Source organism: Podarcis cretensis, assembly GCF_951804945.1.
Source record: "Podarcis cretensis genome assembly, chromosome: 5".
Taxonomy (NCBI): domain Eukaryota; kingdom Metazoa; phylum Chordata; class Lepidosauria; order Squamata; family Lacertidae; genus Podarcis; species Podarcis cretensis.
In genome coordinates, this window is record NC_137174.1 from 14,259,849 (window position 1) to 14,277,873 (window position 18,025).

At 48.3% G+C, this 18,025-nt stretch overlaps 1 protein-coding gene across 1 annotated transcript in view; it reads right to left on the minus strand.

Annotated features, from left to right (window-relative positions):
* NFKB2 (nuclear factor kappa B subunit 2) overlaps positions 1-18,025 on the minus strand; it is an 89,521-nt gene that overhangs the window by 42,614 nt on the left and 28,882 nt on the right. Inside the window, exon 5 of the mRNA XM_079975132.1 lies at positions 17,520-17,647. Within this exon, the coding sequence (XP_079831258.1) occupies positions 17,520-17,647 (128 nt within the window). The remainder of the gene's footprint in view (positions 1-17,519; positions 17,648-18,025) is intronic.

Consider the following 18,025-nt stretch of genomic DNA (forward strand, 5'->3'; position numbering starts at 1 on the left):
AAAAGCAATGAGAAACCTAGACAGCATCTTAAAAAGTAGAGACATCACCTTGCCAACAAACGTCCGTATAGTAAAAGCTATGGTTTTCCCAGTAGTGAGGTATGGATGTGAGAGCTGGACCATAAAGAAGGCTGATCGCCAAAGAATTGATGCTTTTGAATTATGGTGCTGGAGGAGACTCTTGAGAGTCCCATGGACTGCAAGAAGATCAAACCTATCCATTCTTAAGGAAATCAGCCCCGAGTGCTCACTGGAAGGACAGATCGTGAAGCTGAGGCTCCAATACTTTGGCCACCTCATGAGAAGAGAAGACTCCCTGGAGAAGACACTGATGTTGGGAAAGATGGAGGGCACAAGGAGAAGGGGACGACAGAGGACGAGATGGTTGGACCGTGCGTAAGATTTATATATCATTTTTTTGGGGGGGACGGACTTCTACCTATGTCTCCCCCAACTTTTTACTATCTCCCCCACCCACACTTTTGCAGGTCAGGAATACACAACTCCATAGGCTGAAGAAATCTTATCATATACATTCCTTCTCTCTTTAAAAATGGCTGGTTTATCAGCAGGTCTTAGCAGGCGGGTGGGGGAAGCTGGGCTAACCAGCCTGGAGAGATTTTACAGGAAATATTCACAGAAAAGGCGAGGCAGCACAGAAGGACACCTTACCAAGTGGTCACAAGCCCATTTTGGCAGGTATCCCTTGTTAAGTGGTTTTATTCAGCCAGTCACAGGGAAGGGTTGTTGTTGCAGGAGAGACACTGAGGGAAAGAAAAGGGAGAGCAGGAGCAGCATTCCAGAGGAAATTCAGAGTGTAGCTGGCAAGAGAGGACAGCCACACCCCAGGAGGAGAAGGAGACTACATAGGGAGAAAAAGGAGGAAGTTACGGTACATTCCAGTAATCCAGGAATTATGTATGCATGGACATCTGCAATATTTTGGGAGAGGGGTGGTAAAACACTCAAAGTAAGGAGCAAGCAAATTCCTCAGCAGAATATGAGGAAGGGGCAATGATGTCAAATGTTACTTCTACTACTGTAATTCCCCCCCATACCCCCAAACTCTGCGAAAAAACACATTTACACAGTTCTCAAAAGTCTGGATTTGGCAGCCCTGAAGTTTTAGCAGAACCCCTAATCAGAAAAGAAACAATTACCGTAAATTCTCGTTTTGAAATCCTTTTCCTCCCCACGTTAGTGTTGGCAGTCAATTGCCAGAGAAACGAGAACCTGGAAACTGTTTCCCTGTTGGCCAACATGATAATTATGTTATTCCCCGGAGGTTCCACAGTCTGGGTATGGGATGGCTCCTCCTCTCTTGCAGGTCCCCGAGAATAGAAATTCATGGGAGGGGGATGTGTTTTTTCCAGCCACAGGCAGCAAGCTGGAGCTTTGCTATCACTTCTGCTTGTCATGTTGAAAGGCTGCAGTGTTTTGCCCTTTGTACAGCAGACTCTTAAGGATAGTGGCAGCCTGCAGTCGAGCAGGAAACAGGGAGATGGGGGGGGGATACAACCCCCACCTCCTGTCCTGCACATGCATAGAAGGGGAGTGGGCTGCCTCGATTCGAGAGGCAATGGAAGTTCTGATGCGCATCTTTGGTTGGTGTACAAATGCTGCACATAAACCTTACTGCAGTGGTACCTTCTGGTTACGTACTTCATTCGTTCCGGAGGTCCGTTCTTAACCTGAAACCGTTCTTAACCTGAAGCATCACTTTAGCTAATGGGGCCTCCCGCTGCTGCCGCACGATTTCTGTTCTCATCCTGAAGCAAAGTTCTTAAGCCCAGGTACTATTTCTGGGTTAGCGGAGTCTGTAACCTGAAGCGTATGTAACCCGAGGTACCACTGTAGTCTAATTGCAGTGGAAATTGGTATGGAGAGAGGCAGGCAGGAAGTTGTGAGCAGGGCGCTGCCTCCAGATGGAACTGGCAAGAGAAATGGTGGATAGATTGAAGCTGCTTCTACTTGCCTGCTTGGTCCTGTCCCTTTTACTTACTCTGGTTAGGGTCCCAAAAAGTTAATAGACTGAGACAGTGCTTGTATTAGATGGTGGTCGCCAGACCTGCTGCTCCCAGTGTGCCTCCAAATGGAAAGGTGTCCCCCTAAGTCTGTACCCTAAGTGGTATATGGTGTGGAAGATGCACCTTCAGGAGCTCCTCCTGCCTTTTAATCAATAAAGGTAAAGGTACCCCTGGCCGTCAGGTCCAGTAGCGGACAATTCTGGGGTTGCACGCTCATCTCGCTCTATAGGCTGAGGGAGCCGGCGTTTGTCCACAGACAGCTTCTGGGTCATGTGGCCAGCATGACTAAGCAGCTTCTGGCGAACCAGAACAGCGTACGAAAACACCGTTTACCTTCCCGCCGGAGCGGTACCTATTTATCTACTTGCACTTTGACGTGCTTTCGAACTGCTAGGTAGGCAGGAGCAGGGACTGAGCAATGGGAGCTCACCCCGTCACGGAGATTCGAACTGCCGATCGCGGCAAGCCCCCCAAGGCTCTGTGGTTTGGACCACAGGGCCACCCGCCTCCCTTAAAGGTAAATAGTCCCTGCTTTGAAGGCCAGGGAAGCTGCCAGGGGAAGGGGGGGGGAACAAACCTTCCTTCGCCCAGTTTCCCTGATCTAAATCCCACCATGAAGTTCCTCAGGACAAATAATCATTTTCCAGAGCAAGGATCTTGAAGTAGAACAGATCTCCAAGATAAGTCACAGGACATGGGGGGAGGGGGGAGGGAACACACACACCACACCATGTCTATGTTTTAAATTATTGCACATTCATTGTATATATTACATGTATAAAATATTCAGAATGGTCCTTTCGAAAGTATATACAGGTCAACTCAATTCAACTGAGGAGCAGCTCCAGCTCCACTAAACATAAAGCAGCAAATGGGAAGAGAGGAACTTCCAATTCACCAAGTTCCCCTTTGTATTATTATTATTTTTTAAGAGATACCATAGGGGCTTTCTAGATGATGTCATTTTTCATTTTTGTTTTGAGGGTGTGAAACAATCACGCAAGCTGCAGTTTGGGTGTCACATGGGATTCAGACCTATTTCCCCCCCCCCCATCATGATGCTGTTAACTGCCGTTATACGAAATTTCCCCACCCCTCATTTTGCCGCAGTTGACCCGAGTGCGATTCCTCCCAAAGTGACGGTGTCACTCGAAATCGCGAGTGCTGTGTTGTGGCGTGCCATTGCGCAAGCTGATATCCAACTGTGCCCGAGATATCATTGGTAAGAAATGACACATTTCTCCCCATGTGCACCATTTTGTAAAGATACAAAAATGTTTGATCCTTGATTTTAAGAATCAGTGGGTGGGGGAACCTGTTGCCCTCTGGGTGCCGTTGGACTCCAGTTCCCCTGGGCCATGGGACAGTCAGGCTGGAGTGGGAGGGGGGTGCAGTCCAACAGCATCTGCAAGCTCTGTGTGTTTGCTTTGGGAAGTAGGTACTTCCCCACTATGACACATACTCATCCTTGCAGCCCTTTAAATACAGTGGTGGCCCGCAAGACGAATGCCTCGCAAGACGGAAAACTCGCTAGACGAAAGAGTTTTCCGTTTTGGAGGTGCTTCACAAAACGAATTTCCTATGGGCTAGCTTTGCAAGACGAAAATGTCTTGCGAGTTCCTGCGGGGGTTTTTTCCTTCCCCCCCCCCCTTTTTCTAAGCCGCTTATCCGATAAGCCGCTAAGCTGCTAAAAGCCGCTAAACCGCTAATAGCGCTAATCCGCTAAGCCGTCAATGGGCTTGCTTCGCAAGACGAAAAAACCGCTAGACGAAGAGAATCGCGGAATGGATTCTTTTCGTCTTGCGAGGCACCACTGTATTGTTTTCACATGGCAAACCTCAAGTCTAACTCCTCATTCCACAGCAACAGCTTGCTGCGTTTTTCGTTTTCTTGTTCCTTTTTCAATTTCCACAGTGTCTCCATCTCTGCTCCCTATAGCACACGCGTCTCCCAACGCCAAAGCAGCGATCCCGGCCTCATCCATTGCGTAGGACAGGATATCACACTCCTGGAGGAAAGCTAGCATGGGGTATCAGGTTAACAGGAGCAGGGAGGCGGGGGGGGGATGCAACTGGAATAATTTGGTGAGATTTATGCACTTTGGTCTTGTTTCGAGATAGTATGTCGTAAGAAAGTGAAACTGTTCTGCCTGGTACTTTCATCTACTCGTTCAAAAGAGGAGTGCGAGGCAGAAGCAAAAAAATGCTCCAAAAATCTTGCTTTTATCATTACCTAGGAATCAAGGCCAATTCGTCTGTTACAAGAACAGTGGTGTTAAAACTCTCATGTGGCTCCTTTTCATGGCGTTCCAATGATGTTACAAAGAGGATCTTGGAGGGAGGGCCAATAACATGTATACCTAACTGCAGACACATGCCATATATTTAAAAGCACATTCGACACACATTTAAAGCACATGAGTCCCCACGAAAGAATCCTGGGATCTATAGTTTCACCCTTACAGAGCTACAGTTCCCAGCAACCTTAACAACTGCACTTCGCGGAAAGCTATGTGCTTTCAACGTTTGCTGAATATGCTTTAAATGTGTGGCACAGATTGACCAGAAACGCACAGCTCTTACAATGTAAGAACTCAGCCGTGTGTTTCAGGCAAAGGTTCTGTGAACCAGCTTCTGGGAAGTTTTGAACGCCGTCTAGCTAAGCGCTCCAAAGATTCTAAGGCACACATCTTTGGGACTTTCATCGCACACATAAATCTTTAGAATGTACACAGGGCAAAGTAACATGAGACGCAGACCTGAGAAACCCTGCCTGAATAATCAAGAGTAGTACAAAAGGAGCCTGTGAGAGAACACAGATTTCAGAAACACTGAAATTCCTGAACAAAACACTGCTGAACATGTTAAAGGCATTTCGGTATGGAGTAAAGCACTAGGTGAACCACAGTCTTGTCTTGTTCCACAAGATAAGGGTGCAGAATCTGACCAACTTTTGTGACGGCTTGGAACGCACCGGTTTGTCTCCCTAGGTCTGCAGACTTTCCAGCTAGCTCTCTGCTGGAAACAAAACAAGTATCCCAAAGTCCTTACAGTTTTAGAACTGCATTTTCAGGGATGGGGAACAGAGCGAAGAAAACCAGGAGGGTAGTCCCCGTTGAGCTCTTTGGAGGCAACAACCGTTGCTAGCACCTGGAACAGGGAGAGGATGACCAAGGAAGCTACGCAGAAGATTTGGGTTTCCCAAGACTTCTCCTATGTGGGACAGCACCACCAGGGCTGTCGACTTGCGCTGCAAAAGATCCTTCCGGTGAGTTTTAGTAACGAGGCGCAGAGCTAAAGCGCTGCATCTCTAATCGGAGACACTCTGGACTTGCCCAAGACTTCTTTGATAAGCAGTCGGGCACCAACTCAGCTGGGACTTTTTCAAGGAACATAAAATAAAGCCTCTTGTAATTATTCCTCACTGCTCTTGCTCAAGTAAACAGAACTGCACTAAGCTGGCAAAAAGCAACAACTCACGCAACAAATACTTTTGGTCCTGAAGAAATTAAGGCCACTTTAAAAGAGGACTTCTTGGATGAAAGGAGCACGTTTTATAGGGACAGCTCACATCTGATTCCAAGTCCCAGGTTAAAAAGAAAAAAGTCCATGTCCGCTGTGGGTCTGAAATCCAGGTCTCTTCAACCCAGGTACTAAACTGCAGGTGCCAAAAAGGTGTGCTGTGCCACTTACCCAAAATGAAATCTGTCTTACTCTCATCAAATGGTAACAGGTACCCCACCTACACCTCTCATTATTGCCGTTTGTCATCCTCTCCCTCCTCTTGTGCACATTGGAAGGAGAGTCTTTGATCCAAGGATACCAAAATCTTGCTCCATAAAGGCCACTGGTGATACTGGAATGTGGCTATGCCTTCAGAGCAAAATACCCAGGGCACTGTTAGTGTGGCACATAGGCAAAATAAATACAAGAGGTGATTCTTAAGGCAATATTCTGTCTTTTCTCCCTTTTTTGGTATCGTTGGAAGTCCCGGCAAGCAGAACCGGTTTCCTAGCCGTCCCTTCCCATCATAGCCATGTTCTCCAAATGGGTGTGAACATGTGACATGCTCGACGTGCTGCTATCCACTTTGAAGCTTTTGGGAGTCCGCCTGGCTTTCAGGAGAACCAGAAAGGTGTCTGTGGAGATGGCTCCAAATTCAGCCGTGAAGGTGCCGTAGAAGACGAGGACGTTTATGATGAACATCCATTCGCAGAGGGCGGCTAGGTGTTGCAGGACGAAACTCTGCTGGATGAAAAATACGCCACATGGGGGTGCTGAAGTCAAGGCAAACAAGCTGTGGGAAGGATCTCACCAGAAACAGGACAAGGCGGGGCCTAACTGGCTTAGTAAAATTAGTAGTGGTAGGCTCCCATCAGCTGGATCCAGAATCGTCAGCTTGGTAACAGCTGGCTTTGAGTAGCCCACGCAAGTGCAAAACCGGCATATATACACCTGTAACAGCCTCGTCAAACACTTAAGCATCTTAAGGCAAGAAAGACCTATTCAGAATGCTACTCTGAGCAGCTTTATTGGGGTGGTTTTTCCCCCCCCTGAACTTCAGCAGACTCACTAATTTTACAGAAAGTGAAGAGTTCAAACGGGAGCCTGCAAGCACCACTTGTGAAAATCCCCATCTGTTTGGTGTAGCTGTTCCTTATGATCTCAGTTGCATAAAACAGCATGCAAACCTTATTTGAACCGAGCTGGCCTCTTGTCATCAAGTTTCACCGTACTGTAAAAAGCAGGCAAAAACCGCGGCAGCAACTTTAAATGCTGCTATCTGACGTGAAACGTTTTGTTTCCCTTTTGAATGAACTATACTCTCTTTGCTGCTCAGAATTAGCTGTTTCCCCAGCTAATGAATTCTCCTTTCGCTGTATCTCTGGCAATATCAGCCCATTAGGTAGAGGACAAGCTGAAAAATGGTCTACCTCACCTCATTTAGCCTGTCTCCCAAGCATCCCATCCCAGGCAAAGTCAGGGGCCGGCACAACCATTAGGCAGTGTCGTGGTTGCCTCAGGCTGTGGATGCTAGGGAAGAGGTGGAAGAAGCAGACCCAGTGCCATTCCTCCTGAGCTGTGCCAGGAACCCTGCTCTACAGTGGCTGGGGGCATTGTCCTATCTCTCACACTGAAGTAAGATTCAACTGCCAGTCCAATCGACCTCTTTACATGGGATTGGGAAGGGGCGCCATCTTATCCTGAGCCTCAGGCAACAAAATGTCTTGAGCCATTTCTGGCCTAAAGGCTGCGGAAGACAAAAACACCATCTCCATGGCATGGAGGGGTGGAGATCACACACTAACTCAAATAAACATGAAAAAACAACAACTTTTTAAAAAATGCAAGGCCTTAAACACCACCCTTGTTATTTGTTGGAATGGTCACCCATCACACCTCAAAAGACTTTGGATGCATATTAACACTCTTGCTTCTTTTCTTTTTTTTTTTTACCCGTCTCAAGCCCTGGGGAAATCCAGTGCCCTCACATCACATTCATTCCCTCCTCTCGCCCCGGCAACCTACAGGTTAATTATTCGTGGATAGTTTAGAGAGGTGCTGAACTGGAACAACCTAGAACCTGCTACTACACATTAACAGGAAAAGATGTGCCACGTCAAGTTTATTTAGCTACTTATTCTCCACTTTTAAAATATCTACAGCAGGCACCCCCCAAACTCGGCCCTCTAGATGTTTTGGGACTACAACTCCCATCATCCCTAGCTAACAGGACCAGAAATAGACTGGAAAGAGAAGTTGCTGAATTGCAACTTACTACCAAACTTAAAACCATGGAGAGACCTGGTCTGAATAGAGACATTGGAGACTTCTCACATTATACATGATAAAGCTATTTTTAGCCATCGCACCCCTTCCTTTTTACCTGTAAGTCCAATTGCAGTCATCAACAGGTTTACCACACCTATCAGCCAATCACCCATTCCCACCACCCTTCTGAGTAATACCCCTCCCCACCCTCTCACTATATATGAGGGTCTGGTGACTTCTGTTTCAGTGTATCTGAAGAAGTGTGCATTCACACGAAAGCACATAACAATAACAAACTTAGTTGGTCTCTAAGGTGCTATTGGAAGGAATCTTTTTATTTTGTTTCAACTATGGCAGACCAACACGGCTACCTACCTGTAACTAGGACCAGTGGTCAGGGATTATGGGAATTGTAGTCCCAAAACATCTGGAGGGCCAAGTCTGGGGGTGCCTGATCTACAGTGTGAGGCTTCGGGCCCAACTAAATATGGCACATTTGTTGCCTCAGTCCTGGAGGGTAGGGAGTCTATTTTTTGACAAAAGCAGTTTAGCATAGGTCATGGTTATTAAATATATTTTTATATACCATATTTTTCGCTCTATAGGCCGCACCGGACCATAGGGCACACCTAGTTGTTTTTTTTTTGGGGGGGGGGAAATAAAGAAAAAAAAATTGTGGATATCTGCTGCGCAGCGCTCCCCGGGTTTCGGGCTGCAGGCTGCTATCCGCAAGCCTTTGGAGCCCAGCGGGAACTCCGAAGGCTTGCGGATAGCTTTCTGAAGCCTGCATTCGCTCCATAGGACGCACACACATTTCCCCTTCATTTTTGGAGGGGGAAAAGTGCGTCCTATAGAGCGAAAAATACGGTATCTCAAAGAGAGAGGATGTCCCATGTCTGCAAAACAGCTAACTATACACACCTTGGCCAGTGTTTTAAAGCAGGCAGCACACTGCCCTCAGTGCAAACTGGGTTTTGGACATCTTTCTGTCCTAAGAGAAGACTGAAGCTTCATCACAGGAAACCTTTACATTATAGTGAATGTTCATGGAGCACCTTCAGTCAGCCTTTTTTAATACCTTTTCACAGCAGTGATACTTTTATTCTGAGTGCAAGTGCTTTTGACTGTTCCCTCCATTATCTTTCACATCAGATATTGCAGCATCCACCTATCATAGAATATTAGGATGTATATTGATTATCAGTTATAAATCCAATGGCAGTGAGGATGGGGGGGGGTAGGGGGGGGGGACTTCAGCCACACAGAAAGCCACTCCTCTGTAGCATTTGACAATGTGAGTGTTATTGGCCTCACAGCCAGAACCAAGTATGGAAGTTGAAACCCATAGGCTGCTTGATTCAACGCCTTGACTAGTTCCCCAACAATCATGTGGACTGTTCCCCAACAGTCGGCCAAAACAACCACTATTGATAGGGTTATTATCTTGGGAGCGAAAAGATCCCTTTTTAGGGAGACGTTTTCTTTTGGCAAAATGTGGCTGCAAGTATCGGAGGAGGAGGAAGGCTTCTCAACTTCCACACTGCAGGCTCTTTTCCAGGGACAAATGCCCCCCCCCCCAACCATTTATCCCTCGGCCAGGAAAAAAAATGAGATGACCTCTGATTTTCTCCAGTGGGGCTAAAAGCAGCTAGGATGCAGTTTTCAGCTGCAAAACAGCCCAAGAGGAAAATATTAAGAAGCCCCTCCGCACCGGCCCCGTTCAAATTGCTGTCTCGACATCTGGTGTTCTGCGAAAACAATAGGTAAAGGTAAAGGTACCCCTGCCCGTATGGGCCAGTCGTGACCGACTCTAGGGTTGTGCACTCATCTCACTCTAGAGGCCGGGAGCCGGCGCCGGCCGAAGACACTTCCGGGTCACGTGGCCAGCGTGACGAAGCTGCACTGGTGAGCCAGCACCAGCGCCGCACACGGAAACGCCGTTTACCTTCCCGCTATAAAGCGGTACCTATTTATCTACTTGCACTTAAGGGTGCTTTCGAAGTGCTAGGTGGGCAGGAGCTGGGACCGAACAATGGGAGCTCGCCCCGCCGCGGGGATTCGAACCGCCGACCATACGATCAGCAAGTCCTAGGCGCTGAGGTTTTACCCACAGCGCCACCCGAAAACAATAGCAACCCCTAAAAAGCAGCAATGAGCTCTGCTAACATGGGATCTCACCTTCTGAGGAAAGGAGGACTTCTAATGCATCTTCCCATACACCCCCCCACCTCACCCCCAGAGTAGGATGCCTTCTGTCTTGAGCAACCCTGATAAAACCTCATTTCGCCTTTGTTTATTTACATCTCCCAAGGCAGGCACCTTGTAACTTTCCAGGGAAGTTTAGGGTAATATTTAGCCCAAACCTCTTGCTCTCTGCACATTCCATCTACTGCTCCTTGTCCTTTCCTCAGAAATGCCACAAGTCCAGTACTTCCTGGCCCCTCTTTCCTCTCCCAGCCAACCAATTCCTCCCCCCGCCCCACATACCCCTATAGCAGGCACTGTGAAGCTTTCACGCTACAAGGAGCTGGAGTGTGGACTCTAGTAGGAACCTATTATTAAGACCATCGCAGAACTGCACACCCTTTCCATCATGAGTCTTCCAGGGCCCAACTGGAAGAGTTGCTGGAGGTTCATGGCAGTTTCTTTCACCCATTTAAAGGTAAAGGTAAAGGTAAAGGGACCCCTGACCATTAGGTCCAGTCGTGGCCGACTCTGGGGTTGCAGCGCTCACCTCACTTTATTGGCCAAGGGAGCCGGCATACAGCTTCCGGGTCATGTGGCCAGCATGACTAAGCCACCTCTGGCGAACCAGAGCAGAGCAGCGCACGGAAACGCTGTTTACCTTCCCGCTGGAGCGGTACCTATTTATCTACTTGTACTTTGATGTGCTTTTGAACTGCCAGGTTGGCAGGAGCAGGGACTGAGCAATGGGAGCTCACCCCGTCACGGGGATTCGAACCGCCAACCTTCTGATCGGCAAGCCCTAGGCTCTGTGGTTTAACCCACAGCACCACCCGTGTCCCATTTACATTTCTTAAAAATTCAACCACAGCACCTCCTCGATTGCACCAGAACCTCAGCAGCAGGGGTGGGGCAGGATATCACCTGTTCATTCTGCTCCATTTTCTCGATGTGACTCTGACCCCTGCAATTTAGGGGAAGCGCATGGCTCTTCCCAAAGAGATGTAGCTGTGAGTCAACGTTTACATGATTTAATACGCAGTCTGGCCCTTCTGTTTCCACAACCCAAATGCATTAAGGGCCCTATTTATAGCCAGGCAGACCTCTCTCCAGTCTCTGCCTCGGCTCGCCTGGCCAAACTCTAATTCAATCTGATCCATCACTCCTATTTGCCTCTGGATACATCTATTCCACACACACCCTCCCCAAAAAACCAACAACCACGTTGCTGCAGAAAGGATACTGAAGATGAGGGTGATGAAAGCCAGGGCTGCCAGGATGCTGCGCAGATGCCCAGTCCAGTAATGTCCTCTGGATTTTGCCATGCGGTATGTCAGGATGGACTGAAGGAATATGAAAAGCATGCTGGTAGGGAACGCCACACCTGCCCCGATGTAGTGCAGAACTTTAGCATGGTCCACCTAAGAGAAAGAAGCAGCGCCTGGTTAGGAATCCAAAACACGTAGTCACAGAACTGTAGGGACCCCGAGGGTCATCTAACCCATGGGTAGGCAAACTAAGGCCCGGGGGCCGGATCTGGCCCATTCGCCTTCTAAATCCAGCCCACGCACGGTCCGGGAATCAGCATGTTTTTATATGAGTAGAAGGTGCTCTTTTATTTTAAATGCATCTCTGGGTTATTTGTGGGGCATAGGAATTCGTTCATTATTTTTTTCAAAATATAGTCCGCCCCCCCCCAAGGTCTGAGGGACAGTGTGCTGAAAAAGTGTGCTGACCCCATATCTAACCCAACCCCCTGTAATGCAGGAATCTGTTGGCCCAATGTGGGGCTCGAACCCACAACCCTAAGATTGAGAGTCTCATCCTCTACCGACGGAGCTATCCCAGCAGTACACAACCAACTAGGCTGCCCAGTCTACACGTGCAGGAGAATGAGAATGTTTCTCTGATTCCATTTTTCGCAGCCAGTTGCTACAGAGAGCTTGTTGCCAGGATGATTTGCAGGGGTCGGGCCTTGGCAGATCCAGCTCCTTCGGCTTTGAACAGACATCCCTCCGCGCCCATTAAGAATAGTCAGAGGCAGGAGGAGAAAGCCAGACACTGCAATAAAGCATCAGCTGCTCAAGCAGCCCTGTCCTCCCTCTCCTCTCTTCACAGAGACACAGCAAACATCCAAAGCACGGCTGCCAAACGAAGGGAAAGCAAACACAAGGACACAGTTAATACGCCTGGCCCCTCTGGGTGCAGCAGGTTCCCATTGCCCCCAGCAGGCCTCTCAGCAACTGACAAAAGGAAAAGAAAGCGCTTGGCCAGGCCGCTGGAGGAAGCCAAGTGTCACAAAATGCTGGGAAGCTTTGAGTGCAATTGTAGTAAAGGTAAAGGGACCCCTGACCATTAGGTCCAGTCGTGGCCGACTCTGGGGTTGCGGCGCTCATCTCGCTTTATTGGCCGAGGGAGCCGGCGTACAGCTTCCGGGTCATGTGGCCAGCAGGACTAAGCCACTTCTGGCGAACCAGAGCAGCGCACGGAAACGCTGTTTACCTTCCCACCACAGTGGTACCTATTTATCTACTTGCACTTTGACGTGCTTTCGAACTGCTAGGTTGGCAGGAGCAGGGACCGAGCAACGGGAGCTCACACCGTCGTGGGGATTCGAACCGCCGACCTTCTGATCGGCAAGTCCTAAGCTCTGTGGTTTAACCCACAGCGCCACCCTTGAGTGCAAGTGTAGAAAATGCCTAAAAACACCTACATCTGGTTCTAGAGACATCATCTGCACACATCTAGGGACGTCTAGGGACACTCTTTAACATTTCGTCTCCCAGTCAATTCCTGCTAGGGATTCTCTATCCCAGGGGAGGGGTCCTGCCGGGACCATTTCCCCAGGCACATTTTTCTGGCGTGTGGCTCATGTCGCCCCCTTCGAGCCAGCCCTGTGACACTTTGCAAAGCTCTGGGAGGGCAGCATGAGGACGCCATGTGCCATTTGATCCCAGCCTTGCCCTCAAGGGGCTGGGGTTGAAGGGCACTTGGCTGGTGCATCCTCACACTGCCCTCCCCGGGTCCCAGCCTAGTGGGCTGGTGTTGCTCTGGTGGCACTGGCGGCGAGGGCTGGGCTGGCACACGGCAGGCTCAGTTTTCCCTCTTCACCCTGGGCGCCATGAAAACACGCTCTGCGGCTGCTCTGTCGCCCTAGCTTGTTTAGTGCAAACCGCTAAAGCAGTCATGGGCATCATTAAACTCTAGGGGGAGTGAGCAGCAGCAGGTACTGGGGTCTATCAAGAACAGCTGATTTTGTGCCAGAAGAGGAACTGCAATGGTGTAAGCTGGGGTGGCCAACTCCCGAGAGACTGCAATCTACTTTCAGAATAAAAATCTGGCAATGATCTACCCCTGTTTTTTGGGGGTTCAGGTCAAAGTTGTTGAGTTTTTTTAGGGAGGAGAAAAGTCCTGTTTGGGGGTGTTCAGATCGGAGTTGTTGAGCTTTTTTTACGGAGGAGGAAAGCCCCATTTTTATATATATACTTTCTTGGGGGGGGGGGGTTAAAGGAAAGGGTCAAAGGGAAAAAGTCACTCACAATAATATTGCTTTGAATGAAAACATCCACAGAGAGAAAGCTCAGTCTCCCCTTCCACTGATCAGACAACAATGGAGGGCGACGGGGCAGGAGTCAGTTTCAATGACACTGAGGAAAGGGAGCCAGAGATCGACCCGCAATCTACTAAAACCTCGTGGGGATCTACCAGTAGATTGAGATCAACCTGTTGGACATCCCTCCTGTAAGCCACAGTGTCAAACTAAACCAGAAGCAGGGGCTCCATCTCAGGAGATCCAAAGACCCTTTGCTTTCTAACAAAGCAACTCCAAATCCCTCTCCCCCCACGTCCAAATATGCTACTAGCTACAGACAGGAAAACCTTTGGGTTTGTGTTCTTAAAGCCCACAAATTTCCCCCTCCACAGCTTATCAGAGACTGGGGAGTGTGTTGAAACTGGGGCCACGGTGCAGGGGCGAAGGGTTAACTCCCCTCCCCTGGCTTCAATCCCAAATGCCGTCACATATTTTTCAGGGGGGGGACGAGTGTTAGGAGATCCAAACACAAAGCTTCCACTTCATGTCTAGTCTGACCCACAATGGTTTGATTCAGGCCATGTGGTTCAGAGCCAATGGGGCTGCGGCTACCTACAGAAGAAGGAGTTTGGGGAGGGCAGCTCAATGAAAAGTTCCATTCAGCGTCTTGCAGCAGTGAAAAAGGCAAATGCAATATTAGGAATTATGAGAAAAGGAACTAAAAATATAGTAGCAAATATAGCCAGGCCACTAAATAAATTTACAAGACACCTGCAGCCAAATAATTGGTTGGCAGGTTTAAATATACCGTATTATTTTTTATATATATATAGAATATTTATTTAAGTTTTGAGAAATAATACAATGAAAAAACCAAAAAGAAAAAACAACAAAAATACAAAAATACAGACAACCAAAAAAAAAAGAAAAACACATAGAATTTCCGTTACTTATTTTCTTTTAACTTATTTACCAGACCTCCTCATACCTCCCTTTCTTGTATTCCAATTGAAATTGTTCATTCAGCAAATCCTCGCCATTAGTTTTTACTTATTTCTAACCTTATTTTTCATATCTCTTAAACGTTACAGCTGGAAACCATTTAATTTCTGTCCAACATCATTCTAACATTCATTAATTTTACAATATTTCTGCAAATAGTTTTTAAACTTCTTCCAATCTTCTTCCGCCAACTCTTTTCCCTGGTCTAAATATACCGTATTTTTCGCCCCATAGGACGCACCTAGTTTTTTTTGGGGGGGGAATAAAGGGGGGGAAATTATTTTTCCCCCCAGGCGCGGGGGCTGGTGCGGGGGAAGCCTGAGCTTCCCTGACCCCAGCCCCCAGAACAGGCTGCCGCCCCAAGCCTCGCACGCCCGGCGGGACCTCTCGCCGGGTGCGCGAGGCTTGCGGACATCTGCCCGAAGAAGGGGGCGGGCTCCGCAGCTGGCCCCCTGCTTCAGGCTGCCGCCCCAAGCCTTGCGCGCCCGGCAGGATCTCCCACTGGGCACGCGAGGCTTGCGGATAGCTTCCTGAAGCCTGGAGAGCGAGAGGGGTCGGTGCACACCGACGCCTCTCGCTCTCCAGGCTTCAGCGAAAGCCTGCATTCGCCCCATAGGATGCACACACATTTCCCCTTCATTTTTGGAGGGGGAAAAGTGCGTCCTATAGGGCGAAAAATACAGTATGTCGCATTCAGCTTCCCACACTGTTCCTTGACCTTTGTTGCCCCCTTAAAATTGCCAGGTCACAATGTGGCAGTGAGAGAAGATGCCACAGGTGGAAGAATTCTCCTTTTCCATGACTATTAAAAGCAGAGGAACTCTGCCAGTGTCTGACACTAGAGTTACCCATGCTACGATGGCTTCCTTCTCCACGGATCCTAGTGTCAATAATGACACTCCTGTCCCTAGGCTCAACACTAGTGAAGTTTTCCACATATATGTGGGGTTTGCAGCCAAGCCACAAATGCATGTTTTGCTAGACAAGCACGGGGCTACTACACAGAGAGTTCTTGAACTTCCTAGAGAGGGCTTTCTGTGAGGTCACTTCCCCTGCCTCCTTTGGGAGGGAATTTGGTAACAAAGGAGATAACCTTTGATACTTTCTCCTGCGTCTGAGGAGACTCTCTCTCCACCATGCTTCCAAAATGATCAGACATGTCTAGGCACTCCAGACACACACAGTCAATTTTCAAGCCAACTTTTTATAATTTGTACCTGAGTAGTTTTCTTACTTCTGTTCTATTTGCTGCCTGCATTGAAATGTAAGTAAGCCTTTTTTGTTTATCTTACTAAAAACGTGTGGTTCATTCTCTGCAACGGGGGTGAAGAGGGGGAGGTCAGCAGGCCACAGATAAAAGGGATTAAAAGGTGTAATTGTGTACCGTAGTTTTCGCTCCAAAACACGCACTTTTTTGCTCCTAGAAAGTAAGGGAAAATGCCTGTGCGTGTTAAGGAGCGAATGCACGGATCAGAGCCATGGCTGCCGTCAGTCAAGCAAAGCGGGAGCCGCTTACACACTCTACGAGGCTCTCGCTTTGCTTGCTTTAAAGCGACCTGGAGCCGGGGAGGAGGGAGGGAAGGAGAGCCATGGCAGCAAAGCGGGCAGCAGCCGCTTACACGGGAGGAGGGACAGACGCTAGCAAAGGTCCGTGCGCTCTCTAAACAGAGCAATGAGGCTGCAGAGGGACGGCAGGAAAGATAAAATTTAAGCAACCAGCAGCAAAATAAAACCAACCTCGAGCTCTGAGCCACGCAGTGAAAACCAGGAAGTTAAAAAAAAAAGGCTGGGGATGAGGGAGAGGGGAAAACTTCACAAATCCCCGCATCTCAGCTGATCCACTGGGAGGGAGCAGCTTGTTTTCAGGCAGGATAGATTCGAGCATTGTCTGGGTCCTAGTGCCCCTACCACTTTTTTGTGCTCCATTCTATTGCTGCTGGTGGCTGCTTATCACTCAGGCTACAAGGAGGAGCGCTTTTACACAGCTAATGGTGAATCCCCTGCAATCCAAGTCCTCCTCACTTGCTCAAATCTATTCTGCCTCAAAACAAGGAGCAGAAGGAAAAGGCTGCAAACTGTTAAATGGAAAAAAACCCAGGCACAGGGCAAGTACCTTAAGTATACCTTTAAAGCAACAGTGCTCTTTCCCTCCCTCCTCCCCGCTCAGCTCGCCGAAAAGCTCCTTCTCCACGCGTGCTCCTTGTCCCTTGAGTGCTTTTCCTTCCCTCCCCACTTAAAACGTGGTTACAAAGCACGGATCCACATGGATCCTCAGGATTTTTGCATTGGGCTACCCCAAACTCATCATCAGATCACATGTCTGTGGCCACAGCATGAACCATAAAAATCATGCACCCACTGTTTCGCTCAGAATATTTTTTTCTTGTTTTCCTCCTCTAAAAACTACGTGCGTGTTATGGTCAGATGCGTGTTATAGAGCGAAAAATACGGTAATTTCTAAACCTTAGTAAGCCACAAAACATATAAGTGTTTTACCCCAGTAAAAAGGTTTCACAGGCTGCTTACATTTGTATTTCTCCCATCACGTGGATAACGTTTTAATTTTAATCTACAGATTTAATCCTCAATCTATCTACTGAACTATAGACATGCCACTTGACTTTAACATCTCACCCCACTCATTCTGTGATAGCACAACAGAGAAATTATCTAAAAATAACATAAAATATCTCTACAATGCTCATATAAGCATAAGATGACTAGGTAATCAAGGCCACTGTTGTGGGATACTCAAAAGCAGTGCATCCTAGATAAGAGACATGCATTCTCCTCTTTAAACTCAAACTGCCCTCTCCGATCTTAAGGCTTTATATCAGGGACTAAAAGTTTGTGTATCTTCAGATGTTCTGGGACTACAACCCTCAACATTCCCAGCCAGCATGGCCAATGGGCAGGGGTGATAAAAGTTACAATCAAACAACACCTGGAAGGCCACAGATTTCCTATCACACTTTACACAAACGGTGGAGTCAGTTGTCTTACCTGGAAGTTGCCCACCATAATGAGGCCAGCTGCACAGATCCAGCCTAAAGCCAGCCCCAAAGTGTTGAGAAGGGAAGAGCCGTAATGCTCTATAACGTGCGCGTATCTCAGCAGGCCAACCAGCATCACTAGGAAAAGGAAGCAAGAATCAGCCTCAAGCATTGCCTGAAAAGCCTCCACCTAACTTGCACACAAGACCGGCATTTCTGCCCCATCGTAAGCCAGGAGAAGAGCAAGAGCGTTGATTCCCCACCAAATGAGTTCTTGCAACTCATATGAAATATAAAGGTAAAGGGACCCCTGACCATTAGGTCCAGTCGTGACCGACTCTGGGGTTGCGGCGCTCATCTCGCTTTATTGGCTGAGGGAGCCGGCGTACAGCTTCCGGCTCATGTGGTCAGCATGACTAAGCCGCTTCTGGCGAACCAGCGCAGCGCACGGAAACGCCGTTTACCTTCCCACCAGAGCAGTACCTATTTACAGTGGTGCCTCGCAAGACGAAAAGA